Genomic DNA, 17,067 nt, shown 5'->3' with positions numbered 1-17,067 from the left:
CGTTTCATCCGGGCCAACAAACTCGCGCGAGTCTCGCGACAGAAAAAAAAAAAAGAAGTACAACCGCCGTGGAACGACGAAACGGAGGGAGAACAAGCGCGAGGGAGAGAAAAAGATGGCGGAGTTCGCCGAGTTTCATAAACAGAATTATGCTAACTACTCGTGGAACCGAGGCGAGATAGAAGGGAAAATCGAATCCAGACTCGGTTGAAACCTCCCGAGGAGACTCGCTCTTGTGTTAATGCATAGTTGTTTTCCCGTGTTTCTCGAAAAAATGAAGATTCGACGATCTTCCATCGACCTTTTCCTTTTTTACGTTTAACGCATGTATTAAAGTTGTTGCGATATTTGGAATAAGATTTCTTTTTCCAACGATTCTGAACGATGCTGTAATTTTTAATTACTCGGGCATCGCGCGATAACGCATCATCAACGTAAATTTGTATAAATACAACGTAGCAAACAATTTTGAGTCGGTGCAGTTAAGCAACCTCGCACTTTACCTACAATGGGCATGACTTTTTATATGCTATACTAGACTAATATATATATTTTACACTTTTTACATTTTATATATTTATTTACTATTTATGTTATTAATTTGTCGTACGTTAAAAACATTTGGTTTGTACATTTTCTAAATATGTTATAGAATATTAACTATATATATATATATTTAATATATATTTAATTATATATATTTAATTATATTGATATATGTCAAAATAAATAATGTACAAGTGAAAAGCAACTTTTTTTATCACGAGTGTTTATAAACCAGTCTTGAACAGAGCAGTCGAATTGCCATCGAAGCATCCATCGGATTCGAAGTAAAACAAAATCTGTCAAATCGTCGTGCACATTGGAGAAAAAGGACGTGAGAGAAGATTATGTCCCGACGCGGGACACGGCCGATGCCCCGAAGTGTAACCGAGTGTCATCCGAGATAATGCGAGAGAGTCTCCTAAGCGGCGGCCGTTTCGAAAGACCTGTTTCCCGTGCTCGAGAACGTCGCAAAGGTAAAAATGCTCCCCGTAGGAGTGTTAAGAGGCAAGCCGCGGATGATGGCTGATGCTCGCGAACCTCTTAATCTCTTCCTCGCTTAATTATTCCCTCGCGTAGCAATAATGAGAAGCCTGGCAGCGTACCTGACCCCGTTTCAAAGGAGATCGTCATTTAGAACGGTGGCTGGAGCAAAGGGCGAGCCAGCGACAGCGACGGGGGTAGTTTGGTGGGGGGATCATTTAATGGTGATTTAGCTCTCGCGCGTCTAACATCCCCCGTTACGGTCTATTTAGTAATCTCGAGGAACACCGGCAAAAGTACGTCGTCGGCGCGCACCCGGCTAGACACCGGTCCTCCTCGAGTTAGTTGAATTCATTTAACGAATTTACGCCCCTACCTGGATAAAGAGCGACCGGGACGTACGCTCCACGACAATGCTTCAAGACGCTGGGCAAAACCGCGCGAATTTCCAACGAACAATCTCTTGCGCGGAGTGTTGTTGTCTCGTCCAATGCTCTTTTACGCGGTGTTTTAATTAGTGTCGCTAGACTGAGGATTTTCGCGAAAGCTTCTCGCAATTCATGCGATTTTACACTGTATATTAACGTCAATCTTCCTTATTATCATTATCCTCGTTTCTATGAGGTGTCGAAAAATGCTCATTTTTCTCAACTTGACATTCCATTTTAATGATCTGAAAATTAAAATAAATTAACTCGAACGAAAGAACAAAACATAGATTCCGGTAGAACAAAACATCCTCTTTCGAATGATTCAAAACGTTATGCCAAAAACATTTAATGACATGCGGAATGTTAAAATTTAAAAAAACAGCGGGAACTTAGTTTTGCCAACTCAATACTATATGTTCTTCTATCTTTCTCCACATAAAATCAATAGCACGATTATGATCACAAAAAAGTTAGAAGACGGAATATAATAGAAACAGGAATATTGTTTATAAGTTGTTTGTTAATAAGTAAATAAGAATGACATTAATATACAATACAATAAAATAAAATTTAAAACAAAAATAATAGTAATAGTGGAAATCAGGATATATATAATATTATTATAATATTATTATTATTATTATTATATTAATAATTATATATACATAGCTAAATTAATATTATTAATATTATTATTATTTATATTAATAATAATATTATTATTATTATATTATTATTATTATTATTATTATTATTATTATTATTATTATATTAATAATTATATATACATAGCTAAATTAATATTATTAATATAAAATCAGTTTAGTAGAGTTTTGGCTCACCTCCAATTCCATTGAATTGCTATCGTTGCAGATGCAAATTTGCTCGAGGTTATTTGCATTACCATTCGCAAGTCTGATTAATATTGTAAAACAGTCGATTTAAAAGTCGACAGTAAAAGAATTTTACGTATTGCCTTTACAAGGCAAGCAAGCAGGATTTTTCGCAACGTCTCGTACGATTCTAACTAACTAAAGGAGTATAGCTATCCGAGAATTTCCATTCAAGGATCCCCAGCCCACGAACTGTTTCCCTCCGAGACAGGTCTCGAAGGGAACGAGGCGAGCTCGCGAAAAATTCTAATTAAGAGATAAGCCCGATAAAAAGGGACCGGCCGTTATTGTCTTGACTCGCGGAGTAGCGGGGCCGTTCGGAAAGCGCGAGAATGAAATTTCCCCGCAAATAATCCCCTCGTAGGAAATTGGTTGGATGGTCTGGGCGCAGTCCACTCGCACGTCTTTGTTTCTCGCGATCTACGGCATCGATCGTTCGCAACACGCGGCGTGTCTCGCGAGAAGGAGGGGTCCGGCCGGTCGGTTCCCCCGGCTGAAATAAAATAAAACGGATATTAAAACTGGCGGCAGCTAATTTCCTCGTCTTGCGCCGGGCATAATACCGACTCCTTTCCGGACGCCTCGCAGCTCCGCGTCCGATTTTTCCCTCGGCTTTTATCGACCCGCTAAGCCATCCATCGAACGGAACCTGGCTTCTGAATATTCAGCGGACGCTGCTTGGAAAAGAACCGCGCGAGCACTGGGCATCGATATAGACGAAGAGGGGGCGCAGCGAGATCGAGAGCCGGGCAAATCGAATTCGAGGCTCGAGCCTGACGAGTGACAGGCCGCTGAACGTACGCTGCAGATGCGATTAAAGTCTGCAGGGACGTCAACGTGATGCTCCTGAAATGCGGATTCCCTTCCAGCGGGGGCCGGCCGACCCTTGACCCAGATTCGGGCAGACGCGGAGATTGAATCGCGCCCGGTGAAAATCGAGGCCCTTGCCGGCGGTCGATGGGTTTTTATTAATTCCCGGTGAAATTCGCTCGCCGCCGTGATTGAAAAAATCGTCGGTCCGCGAAGGAATCCGGAGGAGACCGTTCGAGATCGGGGAACATTACCTCCGTCCCATCGATCGCCACTCCCGAGGGATCTGCCCTTGAAATTGCAGCTATCCCGAGGGAATCCTTCCATTTGCGAGCAGGATCTCTCCTCGCGGAAGACCTCGCCGATGGCAGAGAAAGGAGTGACGGCGGCGGGCGTATGGGTAAAGCCAAAAAGGAAACGATCCACTCGTCCAAGCGTAATCTCCGTTCCCGGGAACGCCCGGAGCCGCGTTATCCTTCGAAATTGGAGGATGATGCTCGTTCGGGACACGTAAACGGTAATCGGACACCGCAGGACGTACAAGCCAGACGCAACGACACCCGATACTCCGTCCACATTATATTGGCGATGCTTTTAACCGCGACAAACAGTGACCTCTTGCCCCCCGACTCTCGATCATCCCCCGCGACGGGGGTGGCTGCGTTTTCTTAGCGAGGATCGCCTTCAATTCACGGTGTCCATGTCAGTAACGGATCAAGGGTACTGTTTGACGTCGAAGAAGATCTCCTGATCAATTTTCTTTGTCCTTGAGCTGGTTCAAGGTCTAGATTAACCTTTTAGGTACGGCTGAATTCTGCGCGAGGCTATTTCTCTGGACGACAGAGTCTGATATGTACTGTACAGAGTGTCTGTATATTCTGTCTGTATATTGTTAAGATACAGTTATATTGTTAACAGTTATATTGTTAAGATAAGTCTGTATATTGTAAATCGATGTGAAAACAATGCATATGAAGACGATTATTTGATTCAAACGATGACCGAGTGAGCTGCTAGAGTAAGCCACTATAGTGGTGCGTCGTTCAGAGAGATGACATTCGCGAAAGCCACTATAGTGGCGCGTCGTTCAGAGAGATGACATCCGCGGAAGCCACTATAATGGCGCGTCGTGCCTAAAAGGTTAAGGTTATGTCTGACTGATAGTACAATGAAAGATAAGCGAATGATAATCTAATTTACCTTATTCAGCATAAACGGGCCACGTGTCCTTTTAATTTTCCTACAAAAATTCAACATAAACTAACAATAATAATAATAATAATAATAACAGTAATAATGATAGTATAATAATTAAAATGATAACGAAGACAATATGATTACAATACACAAAGCAAACACTAACATCCTGTTTGACAATAATCCTAATTTTTAACGTTCGCGTGAAAATTCAGAAATTGTGAGATTTAAGGGAATTGGAACGCGCGACGAATACTACGGAAAACGTATGCTCGAAGAAACAATAGAAATCGTATCACGTACAGGAAGCCGCAACGTAGCAGCAAAAGTAATACAGAAACGGATAGCAGCATTGTGAAAAGCTATCATCGTCTGAAACAACTCATGTTACAAATGCAGTGCGAGAACTGTGCTTGAAAATGCGAACTACAAACTATGTTGGGATGGAACAGCTCGCGCAGACGAAACAATAATTCAAAACTCGCCAGACATAACACTAATAGACTGGATAGGACAAGTGGACACACGCATACAGGCTGAACGTTGCCAGACCGACATCGTGGCGTTGCAGAATGAAGACGAGTCGAATCGTTTCGAAAGAACCTGCTAAACTCAACGACGCGGGAAGCTATCAGCAGTAAGATCTTCCGAACTCTGACGCATCGAGTTGGAGCTTGGATCGAACCAATGACAAGAGCAACGATAACAGCGATCCCTCGGAGTAAACGCAAAGAGAGAGGATCTCTGTCCCAGCAGCCGATGAGGTCCAAAGTCAGCCGGAACGACGTTAACGTATACCGTCAAAGGCTGCCGGGCTTGGTCTACGCGTCCATCTTCCGGTAATGCACAACGGGCTCCGTTGTCCCAAGTGGGAACCACTCGAGGGACATTGTACAACTCGGTGAGATCGTACGTCGGGTCCGACGTGACTGCGCACACCTTCCACGATGTTCGCAGCTACCTTTGAGGTCATTACGTTGCTCGCTTTCATCGTGTTTCGAACTTCACTGGAGGCGAAGGCTCAGTCGGACGGCTGGTTAATCAAGCTCCGTTTCACTTACCAAGCCTGAGACCACTTGGTCGCCCCGGTCTGACTCTCCCCCCCCCCTCTCTCTCTCTCTTCACGGTTCTCTCAACTTGCGTTCACTCCCGTCTGAAAACTCTCCCGCGACTCGCCCGACGACTTGGCCGTAGAGTGCCGCGCGTCTTCGACGGTGCTAGAGCCCGCGGTATCCCCTGTAAGGTATCGGATTAGTAACAGCCCAGTGGGTTCCTCGCTCGCGCCGCTCAGAGATTAGGTGTCCCTTCGCCGATTGGATCGCCGATAAAACGGATTAGCCCGGGGGACAAGGAACCGGTCGCGGATATTCGAGTCGGAAACGGGGCCGTGGCGCGCTAATTTCCAGTCGGTCGGATAAACTCGCCTCTCCTCCCACGATTATTCGCGCTTATCTCGACGCGGGCCTCGAGATTAATAGCTCCGGACCGTGTTCCGCCGTCGCGAAATTGAAACCGCGGACAGTCCCGCCTATCGACCGGTCACCGGAACTTGCTCGTAGGAATCCCGGGGCGAAGCAATAAAAGAACGATCTGCGTTTTTCAGGTCGGCTCTCGGCCGACCGGCAAGTGTGTTTGTCCGGTCGGCCGCCAGCTCATTAGGTAAATCCGAAAAAAGGCGGGTAAACTGCCCCGAGGAGAGTGGGAGAGTGAGGGAGAGAGAGCGGACCCGCGCGCAAATTTATTCGCAAAGTTTCGCAATTTAAATATCCGCGGTGTTTCAATCAGGTGGCGTCGCTGCGGCACGTGCGCACACCTACGCGCCTTTATACACCGGGCCCGAGATTACTTTCCACCCTTAGACTTTCATCGGCCGCGACCGACGCCGCCTCCGTCGACCAACTCTCGTCGCCGAGGTATCGGCTCGCCGCTCCCCGCTCCCCGCACGCCTGCCTGAGATTTTCGTGTCGACACGTTAAGCCGTTAAATATTAAGCAGACCAGCGATCCGCCCACCCTTGCCGACGAACTTTCGAATAGCTTTCGAATTCGTGTCCCGTCCTGCAAACGCTTTGCGACCTTTAATTAGATTCCGTCGGTTTAAAAGTACGCCCCAAGTTTTTGCTTTGTTTTCGAGGTACACACTTCTGCTTTCCTCGCCGGACCGAACGAGATCTTTTCATTGTGGAAGTTCGCAGATTTGGTTTACACAGGTTTGAACTACGCTCCGGAATTTTTATATAGCACTTACGCCAGCCATGGCCAAACCTGTGGATCGTCTCAAAGAAGTGGTCTACTTTCTCGACGAATAATTGTCGCAGTTTCGTTGCTTACAAAGCAGAACAAAATATCACACATTCTACATGCAAAAATAAGTGGAAAAAGAAGAATAATATTTCTCCAATTAAAGCTGCGTTTTTTTTTTGAAGAACTGAATTAGAGGATGCGTCAAATTCGCGTGGCTTGTAGTATGACGAGAAGTAGAATTGGTATGTCATGGCCAGACGCGCCACTTGATTCCTATTCAGTAGTATTATTTATGGAACCTAATTTTTCTCGAAAACAGAGCCATAAATGAAAAAATATTATTCTACATTTTTGTCTTATTTTTGTATGCAGAATCACCCGCCACCCTCTCGGTTGTACCATCAGTTACCAACTACCCTATATATCACTATCATAGGAATGTAAAGTTTTATGTTTATAAACCGCAGTTTAGCTATCGCCAAACCCGTGGATCGTCTCAAAGAAGCGATCAACTTTCTCGGCGAATAATTGCCGTATTTTTGTTGCCAACAATGTACAAAACATCGTAGACATGGTCCACACATATATAAACAAATCTGCAAACTTTTGGAACGGTACGTTGCTTGGTTTACCAAAAACAGAATCTCAAAGTGCACCCTTGTCATAAACAGAGAAACGAATCGCAAGAGCGATTTGCTTTCTAGACGAACAGTTACAACAGTTTTGTTGCTAACAACGTATAAAAAATCACAAACATGGTCCACGTGCGTGTAAACAAGTCCGCCGAGTTTTGTAAGGATACGTTGCTTCGTTTGCCAAGACAAAAATGTCGAAGTGTAGCTTACCGGTGTCTCGAAGTTCGCGAGAGGTACTCTCTATTTCCCGGTGATGTTTGTTTCCGTTTCCCGGCAAGAGCCGAGCAGGGAAACTCGTTGCCGGGTCGTTGCACGGCTGTATCCTGTGTCCACGGAGGGTCGAACATGCGCGGGCGAGTGCGGGCGGAGCGAGCGAGAAGCGAGAGAGCAGGGCCCGGATCAGTTTGTCGCCGATAACCGGCGCGCGGCAGGCCACTTGACCGGATAGGAATAATGCTTCCAGCGTGCTAACACTTCCTGATAAGCGTGTACCCATCTACAGCCGCCGCGATAACGCCGAAACAATATCCCTGCTTGTATGACCTGGACATGGGGGATGAATTTGGTTTTGCTCGACGGCGGATGGACGGAGCACGCGCGGCTACGCTCCCGTCGTGATAAATGACTGGGATTCGTGTTCCTCCGGACACCGAATCCTTGATAGTACGATAGCCAAGAGGTACCGAAGAGTACTCCGAAAGAATTCTGCCACACGGAGCCTCGTAACCGCGAGTGCAAACGGGGTCAAACGGTCTCAAACTGGGCGTGTCTTCAAAATTCTTATTAAGTGGAAGAGGATTACAGTAATTTCTCTCTAATTCGCGCACAGATTGCGCACAAAAGTGAACAATTTGGAAAGAGGAGGAACGATTATTCGAGCCTTGGGTCTTGTTTTTATAGTTGTTGACAATCGGTAATTATAAAAATAAGACTCAAGGCTCGAGAATAATCGTTTGTCCTCTTCCCAAATTGTCCATTTTTGCGCGCATTAGCGAGAAATCTTCCTTCACATTCGAGGGCAAAACAATCGTCCTCAAACACGGTACACGCTCGAAAGAACAGAACCAAGCACAATGATCGAACGCGAGGCTCCAATGTCCAAGTTTCTCGAATGAGAAATTCCCATCTCTTATCCTACCTCTTACTACTTCTGATCGCCATTCATGCGAACTCCGATAAACAAGGCCCAACCAACGTCCAAACAATCGACTTGATAGCCACGCGGATCGCTCTTGAAATAAATCGCGCTTGTTGAGTTCATCGGAGCCTGTGTGTTCGTATTCCACGAGACGTCAAACTCGGTCACTGAACGTCAAACAACGACGACTGTTTGAACGTTATTCGTCAGCTATGATTTGCCTATTCGAAGCACTCTAATCTCGAGGTACGCGATGACGGTGCGAATTCCGGATACTATTTTCTGCTGTAAGGAAATTACGTCTTCCCCGTTTGGGCCAATTCGAACAAACACACGCGAACTCCCTCGGGAGCGGGGCCGTGTGGAACGACTGTATATTCGCGGGTACAAGGACGGAGACGCGACGATATTGCCGACCCGGTGATAGAATAGTAGTGCAATCCCAGGAGCGGGGGGGAGGTGCTGAGGCGCACGAGGTTGGGGCCAAGGGTGGAAAGTCGTTTATCGAGTCGACAGGCTGGGTGTACCCACGCGCATTGATATGCAAAATTTGTAGTTTCGAGAAGCTTACGAGAAACTCCGCCGGCAAGTAAACTTCAAAATCCGATGCGCTTGTCGGCGCGCCGGTGTGTATACCGCGATGGAGGCGGGTTTAACCGGTTCCTGCTTCCGGTGTCGGGTTCCGCGTACGTGAAGTTGCCTGTTCCGCCGGGTGAAATACCGTTGATGCGATTCCAGAGTGTGCCCTAGACATTTTGGGCCGCTTTAAACGCCCGCGATTTGGGTCACCGTGAAGTACGCCCCCTTCCATCTTCCTTTTTCCGGTGTACTTCCATTCAATTCCAGAAATATACAACGCCCGGTGAAGAGCGTCGTCCAAGTGGGCTGCCTCAGACTTTCCTGCTAGAATTTGTTGATTTCCGTGCGAATTTCAATTTCCGTAGATTATTTTGCGAAATCTTCGCCGCAGAATAAACTGCTTTCGCCGACGGAAATTACAATCGACAATTTCGCGGCGGCCAATAAGTAGCTGGGTACGAGAAGCTTCTGATATTTTTAGGTACGCGATAATGTATCTTAGCATCGTGTCTATAGTTAACTTTTATTCGAAGTTTTAAAAAATTACAAATGTGAATAGGAAGATATTTTTTTATCAAAATGAATACGATGAATTTATCGGTACCATCGTCTTCAAATTACGTGCAATCATATTGTCTATACTCATTCAAAGACTTTGTAATGACTAGACCGCGAATCTTTATGCAGAATAAACGTTTTCTGAATAAACTTCACAGTCATTCATTTCTATCTTAATTAATTTTAATGATTTATAAATAATATAATCGCAAAATTCTTCTGGTAGTGTCACTGTTTTGCGTTTCATCTGCATAAAATCCGCAGTCTAGCAATGACAGAGGACAGCGTTTTCCATCGCGAAAGTATGGAAAATCTGAAAATCTGAAAATCGAATCTGGTGTATCATCGTCGAAGACTCATCTAACCACCTGAATTCGTGTGATCGTTTTAATCTAACATAGCCGTTGAAAAATGGCGAACGTTTCGGAGATCGACGTTTCCGTGACCTATAAAATCTGGTCGCGAAGTTTCGACAGTTCCTCGGAGGAGGTGTCTCGAACTTGTTCGCAACGGACCCTGGTAAAGTCTGCTGGTGACTGGAGTCGTGTCACAGCCTCCAGGATGACGTTCGCGTGTTCGACGGCGCACGCGGCGCGTAAAATGCGACGAGCAGCCGGCCCGTGGAAGCAACTGGAACTGAGCAAAAGGTCTAGCAGCTTGCACGCGCCGAGGCCAAATAGAAACAGAAAGGGCAGTTAATTAGCTCGAGTTAAAAGCTCCGCTTAAATGACCTATTCAGCGCTGAGCGACTGCGAATTTGCTTCGCCTTGCCTTGCCTTGCCTTGCCTTGCCTCGTCTCCCGGTCGTTGCTTCTGAAGGAACGGGTCGAGGAGCCGGTTCAGGGGAGAATGTCGCACCGTGTCATCCTCATTACGCAATGTGCGCCTGGCTTATCCTGCCGTCGGCCTACGTCTTCATCACCTACATCTGCAACCTCGATTTCGATTCTTTTCTCGCCGCTCACAAATTGCCCTCTCAAATCTCTCAAATAATTACACGTAAAAAAGGACTGTTTGTTCCAGTCAATGCTCTCTCTCTCTCTCATCTTTCCATCTTTGATATTCCTGCGTCTGCAGTTAAAACAGAATGCACAATGTCTCTGTGTGTGTACAATTTGCGTGGTGAGCGCGATCCATGAATTCATACTGTCGACACAGATTCTTGTCACAAGGATGCCACTTCGTTATGTACGCTGTATTATTTTGTACAACCTCGTTCTATTATTGGATTTATTGAAGTTCACGCTTACACTGAGAGTTACATCTGATCGTGTCGACTATAAGACAATGACTGTCTGTTTTCCAGATTCCCCCTCCTCGACTCTTCCGTGCTTATACAGACCAGAAACCCATTGTCAATACACACATACATATATCCGTACTTCCAGTCCCCGCGCCGTTATACACAGACTTATTAGTTTATTACAACGTACACAATGTAATCCTCCAATGATCACCATGGTTACCACGTACTTTGAATGTTCATAGCGACCCAGTAGGTCCCCGTAGGTCCCAATAGCTATGAAAACCTAAAGAAAACCGATGAACCTACAAAAATAGCATAGAACCCCGGTTCGAGAAAAATCGCAACGATATGGGGTGGTTCGAAGGTGTAGCACGGAAGCCAGAGTCTCGATGGTCGTCGGTAGGTTTGATTAGAAGCAGCCGGAAGTTTCCGTCTGTTTCCGCGAGGGCTGTTGCGCGCTGGGCGATGGCTGGTCGAAATCCATCAGGAGCAATCTCGTGCGGGTTTTCGATGCTCCCGAAAAGTGGGGTGAGGCGGCGAAGGGGTTTGGACGTTGGGGCTGGAGGGGCCCGGGTGGTGGTAGCCGTCGGGAACTTGGCCCGTCTTGTATAGCCGGGCGTCCTGATATTCAATCCCCGAGTACTAATTGCTGCGCCATCGTGAATTTCCATCAGCGGATGGCATACCATATCGGACGGCGTGGATTGCGTGGGTCCTTGAATGCGACCGGGAGGAGATCTGGAGCTAATCCAACTCCGGTAAATCCACGACTTCGCGAGCCCGATCGAATCGCTTTTCCGGGGAGGATGAAGGGGGAGGATCCGGCGTACAATGACGGGAACCGCAACTTTCTGTTCGTTAATCCTCCGGATTTATTGACTTATCGGTTCTCTGTTTCTCGTACCGGTGGTTTCCCGGCCCGGAGAAACCGTGAAAAATAACAGACGCGGCAGAGATCGAGAAAGAGACGGGGGGGAGGGAAGAGGGAGCAAGAGACAACGGCGCCGCAACGGATAGAGGGAAGCCCTTCGTCGAACGCGTGTGCCAGTGCTCGAAGGGTCGCCAGTCCACAAAGCGCTTTATGGTCCGTTATATGACCGCAAGCTCGCGATACCATGTTTAGCACGGGTGCGCGATCACGAACACGACTCGCCTGTTCCAGGTGCATTCAGCCCGACAGTGCTTCTCATCGCGGACGCGAGCTTTACGATCCGCCCGCACCCGCGTCCACTCCACGCGCCGCGCACCGATTCGACAAACCACGGCACTCAGTTTCTTTGAAGTGACCTGGCATGGCGGCGCGCGACGGATCGGCCGCACGCCATACCGCTGACATTGTTCGACCCGCTGCCGTGCCACCGGAAAACAAACATAAATCCCGCGGATTTATTCGAGACGATGCACCCGAAGAATCGAAACGGGACAGACAGACCACCCATCCCCACGATTCGCCACGATCACACTGCGATACGGATTCCGCATAACTGGTCGCGATAACCATTGGTACGCGGCTGATCCGCTATACAGGATCGCATGGCGCGGTATTCCTTCATTAACCTCTTATCTTGCTATTTAACTCCGAGTTCGATCGTATTAACGACCGAATTGAATCGCACTACTTTTCGATTAACTGAATTAGTCAAGCTGCCGTTGGATACGTTAGTTCATCGTGCAATGCCAAAACCATCCGTGTTTGAAACCTGCGACAGACGCAATTGTGGATCTTTGTACCTGCTGAAACAGGAAAAGATTGTTGCATTTAACACGAAGCAGTCGATGGTAAGATACATCTTTCATTTCCCAAAGCAGCTGTACCATTTTCAACAGATTCCATGTTTTATTGAAACCTCCAACTCTTTCGATCTCTTGGCAAATTTGCATCGGCGCCACCGTAAAGCGTCAAACCCAGCTGCTCAACATCAAACACCGAGCAGTGTCGTCGTCGCTCGTCGGCATTAATATGTCAACAGACATTTGGCTGTCAAAGGGCAACCGCAAAACATGCTGATTGTGAGGTAGACGTCACAACGGGGTCGATTGAGAACCGGCTCGCATCCGGTACGCCCGCGAATCCGAGCGAGCGAACGCCGTAGCGGCGTGTTGCAGCCCGAAGAGGGCTCACGAACCGTGCCCTCACGCGAAGAGCGCCGCTAAGTGTGGTCGCACCATGGCTGACAGTCGGCGGCATTAGGCAAATTGAAATCTTGCCGGTAGAAGAGGCGGTTGGCTAGTTTACGTTCGCTTCTCTGTCTAGGCCCGGTCCGACCCGGTCCGGCCCGGCGAGAATCCGCACCGCGCCGCGATGGTTCCGACCCTCGGACCGTGAAACCCTGGAACACGCCGAGCCATGAACAGCCTAGCTTCGCGGGCAACGTCGAGGAACGTCGGCAGGGGGGCACAGTCGGGTTGCCGGCGAGTTCCCCGGAACACAGAGGTCGTACCCGGGTCCCTCGTTTAACCGCCTCTGCCTCCTGTTTTACGATGTAACTGGCTCTGTGCCCGCACTCGCCCGTAATCTTTTAGGACCCGGTCACCGCTCGAACTAATCTCGTTTCCCGGTATCTTCGCGTTTAATTATACTCGGCCCCGGAGTCCCGGTCGACGACGTGCGGCTTTGCTAGATTCTCTAGATCCGGAAAGAACCGGGCATCTTGGCCCTTGGTCGGCTTGACCCGACGATGCAGGCTTCACGGACGCTAGTTAGGCCGAGCAGAATTCAGCCGAGAAGTTAAGGTATTGAAATTAAGAGGACGCAGGCTAATGGAAAACCGGTTACCGTCGGGTGACCAATTGCTGTGCCTTTGGTTTGCTTTCCTTTTTTCGTTCTCTCGTTTTGCTTTCTTTTTAAGAGAAAAAAAGTTTAATACGCTTCATTTGACGAATATGAAGTATATTTATCGATTATAAATGTATCAAATGATCAAATATAACCGTAGGCACAGCAATTGGCTACAGCCAGTTTAAAAATGTAGGCTTTGAACGGTTTTCGGAAAACCGTCCGTTGTCAAAAATTGTCGATTGAACGGCTCCTTTTCGAAAACGATCTAACAAAGATCGTTGCTTCTGGCGGATTTCGCGGAACGCCATACGGACGGCGAACTTCCGCAGTGAAAACAACGATCGCCTATTCGAGAGTAACCCGTTATTCCAGTTTCTCGCAAAGAGTTTCCTCCGGCGCGCGCGAAGAGATCACTGTTCCGGCAATTAGTTCGCCGGTTGTACATTCAGGTTCTCTCCCCCCGTTCTACCTGTGCAGCCGATATCGGGCCGCTTGTTCCCCTGAGCTATTCACCTCGACGACCTACTATTGGAAGTGCGCCGCAAGTTGTTAACCTTAGTTGGCGGTTTAATTACACAGGCAAATATTATCGAACTGACGGAGTTAATTAGATAATTAAAACTTGAAGGGTAAACTACTTTGCCCGCGCGATGGCGGCGGCGGCGGCGGCAGCGGCGGCGGTGTACCGACGGAAACAGGTGAGGGCGGGGTTCTCTCGTCGGTGAGCGAAAGCACGATCTCTGTTCGCGTGTACCGGGTACACCTTGGGAAGATGGTAGAGGCGAGATTGACGGCGCGCCGCAAATCGTGGTTCTAGCCGCCGCCTGCCCTACCACCTTCGGGAACTTTCCGCAGGATGAAACCAGGATCTACCTGTTCCCATTGTAATAGCGGGGGTATCCTTAACGAGAAATTCCTTCGCGTTGTCTTTTTACCGGCTCGGGAAATTTGTCCGTCTCTCCGCTGTCGAGCGCTTCCTGTGAATTATGGCGTCGCTGAAAGGTTCTTTGTCATGCGCCGGGGACGTTTTATTATCGGTCGGCGCGGCCGGCCGGCCGGGCCCCTCTTCGGGGAAATTAAGCACCGAGGGATCGATCGAATTCGCGCCGGCGAAAGGTGCGAATAAATATGCGGCCGTCCGAAACGACGGGCGAACGCGCGGCACTCCCGATCCATTAAAGTTTACATTGAGAAAAGCTCTCCGGCTGCTACGGCAAAGCCTGTCTGAACAAACAATTGCAACGAGCTCCGAACTAATCTGGTGTGCCGACGAGAGCGAACGGTTTCGCCGGGGCGGAGACGGGCGATGAAGAGAGAGGACCTCGCGAGGGGCGGTCCGGGGAAGTTAGAACGCCACGCAACGGCGAATATCAACATAGCTCCTCAAACTCTGTCGACCAGCCGACGCTGGAATCCCCGACGCCGCCGGTTCCGTGGAACGAGACCGAAGTGAAATCGTACCGCGCGACTGCGTTCCAATTTCTTCCTGTTTATTCGACACAGTTTCGGGATCCGTTCACTCCAATCGGCCGTTTCTTTTTTTCTCCCGCAAAAAACCAGGCCGTTTCAGTCGCGGATAATCGCAATCCCCATCACATTGATCTTCTCCAGAGGACTTTCGGTTGTCTAGCCGTTGGTCACAGCAATGCGTTAGAATATCTACCGCAAAGTCGTGGCCTGTACAGTAATTTCTCCCTAATTCGCGCGTTTTTTATTGTTGCCGATTGCCAACAACTATAAAAACGAGACCCAAAATGTCCAGTTTTGTGCGCGATTCGAGCGCGAATTAGGGAGAAATGGCCAGGGGCCAGCAATATTTATGTAAATTCTTGAAATAATTCAACATGTGCGGACATACACAAGAAACAAAAACAACAACAACGATAACAACACATTCAATATTTTTCCTTCGTGTGATAATTAATAAAGCGATCGCCTACATAATTATTAAAACATATTGTTTGAGCGGCCATTAAAGCGTTAAGGTTGGCATAATACTAAACATAGACCGCGACAGTTTCGAAGTCCATTTTAGAAAGCTGCTCAATGCGCGTCGATCTTTCGCTGTTCGCGAAAGATCAATATCATAGAACCATAAACAATGACCCCTGTAAGTTTCTCCTTTGAGGATGAAGTCGAACGAGATGAAACGATCCGCGGGGCATACTATTTGTTGACCGTTGGCGAGAATCGTGTCAGGGACGCATGCGGTTGAATACTTTGGAAATTGTGTTTATCTAACGAAGTTTGTTGCGGCGTGTCTAGATGATCGAATCATCGAGTGGCCCGAGGTTTAACGGTCGGTGGGTTTTGCTTTCTGTTGCAGGCACAAGAGGAAAGTGCAGAACCTGTTACCGTGCAAGAGCGCAGCGGGAGCGGCGGCTGCGGCCGCGGTGGCGGCCGCGGGTGGAAGAAGTCGAGTGCTGGCGGACGGTCAGCCGCACGCGGGAACGGGTAGCGCGGGCGGCGGCGCGGTGCTGTACGAGGACCTGCCGGAAGCGGTGACGCACTCGCAGCTGCACAATCATCTGCCGAGCCACCATCCGGGGCAGGCGCCGACGATCGAGGTACGAAATCCCGATCATCGACACAGCCTACGGGAACGCCAGCCGCAGCAGTTGCAACGCGCGCGCGCCCCCGCGCCTCATCATCTCGACTATCTCGACTACCGGGACCCGAGGGCGATACTGCGCGTCCAGGACAAGCCTTCGAGGGCGGTCTTGGGCGGTTATCGAACGCCGCGAGCCCTGCTCGCCAAGTCCCAGGGTGTCCCGCTCTCGATAGCCACTCACACGCCGTCCCGATGCAGCAACGTGACCAGCCCGCTCTTGCAGAACGGCGGTAACGTTCTACGGAACAGTCACCTGCTGTTGGCCAGCCAGAACGCGCTGATCACGAGTCAACAACCTCTCCCGCCGGCACCGATCCCGATCCCATCCCCGCCCCCGGTCGTCGGCGGTCCTTGCATACCGAGCTGTCCGGACGTGGAGGTCGGTCTGACCAGCGAGAAGTATCTCGGGGACAGCTGCATTTCCGGCCGGCCGATAGACTCCCGGCTACCCATCACCCCCACACACCGACCCAGAGTTCAACAACCACCCTCGGACAAAACTCAGAGCTTCGCGCATCGTACCACCCCTTCCGGTCAGCAGCCCGGTCCGAGAATCCTGTCGCGGGAGGAGATGATCGCGAACGCCAACAGGCGACCCTCCGTCGACTCCGAGGGCTACTCGTACATTGACTTCAAGGACACGGAGCTCGAGTCCACGAGGTACGATCTGGGCAACCGGCAGCCGGAGACCGCCGCCTCGAGGATCTCGTCGCTGCGGTTGTTCCGCTCGTCCTCGGGGAGATCGAGCTCGGTAGACTCGGACGGTTACTCGTACATCGTGGACTCCGGGTACAGAAGGGCGCCGGGCACGGCTAGGAGGATCGTGGCCGACGGTACCGACGAGGAGGTGTGTCCGCTCTGCACGATGCAGCAGATACACAGCCTCCTCAGCAAGCCGGAGGACGTATTTCTGAGCGTGCGG

General features: G+C 49.0%; 1 protein-coding gene across 2 annotated transcripts in view; it reads left to right on the top strand.

The window, feature by feature from the left end:
* pxb (putative Hedgehog signaling attenuator pxb) overlaps positions 1 to 17,067 on the top strand; it is a 508,778-nt gene that overhangs the window by 466,766 nt on the left and 24,945 nt on the right. For both annotated transcript variants that reach the window (XM_033468232.2, XM_033468231.2), the window contains exon 4: positions 15,861 to 16,101. In XM_033468232.2, the coding sequence (XP_033324123.1) occupies positions 15,861 to 16,101 (241 nt within the window). The remainder of the gene's footprint in view (positions 1 to 15,860; positions 16,102 to 17,067) is intronic.

This window comes from Megalopta genalis, chromosome 2 (genome assembly GCF_051020955.1).
Source record: "Megalopta genalis isolate 19385.01 chromosome 2, iyMegGena1_principal, whole genome shotgun sequence".
Classification (NCBI taxonomy): Eukaryota; Metazoa; Arthropoda; class Insecta; order Hymenoptera; family Halictidae; genus Megalopta; species Megalopta genalis.
The sequence above is the reverse complement of the archived record's forward strand: the minus strand, read 5'-3'. Positions and strand labels throughout refer to the sequence as shown.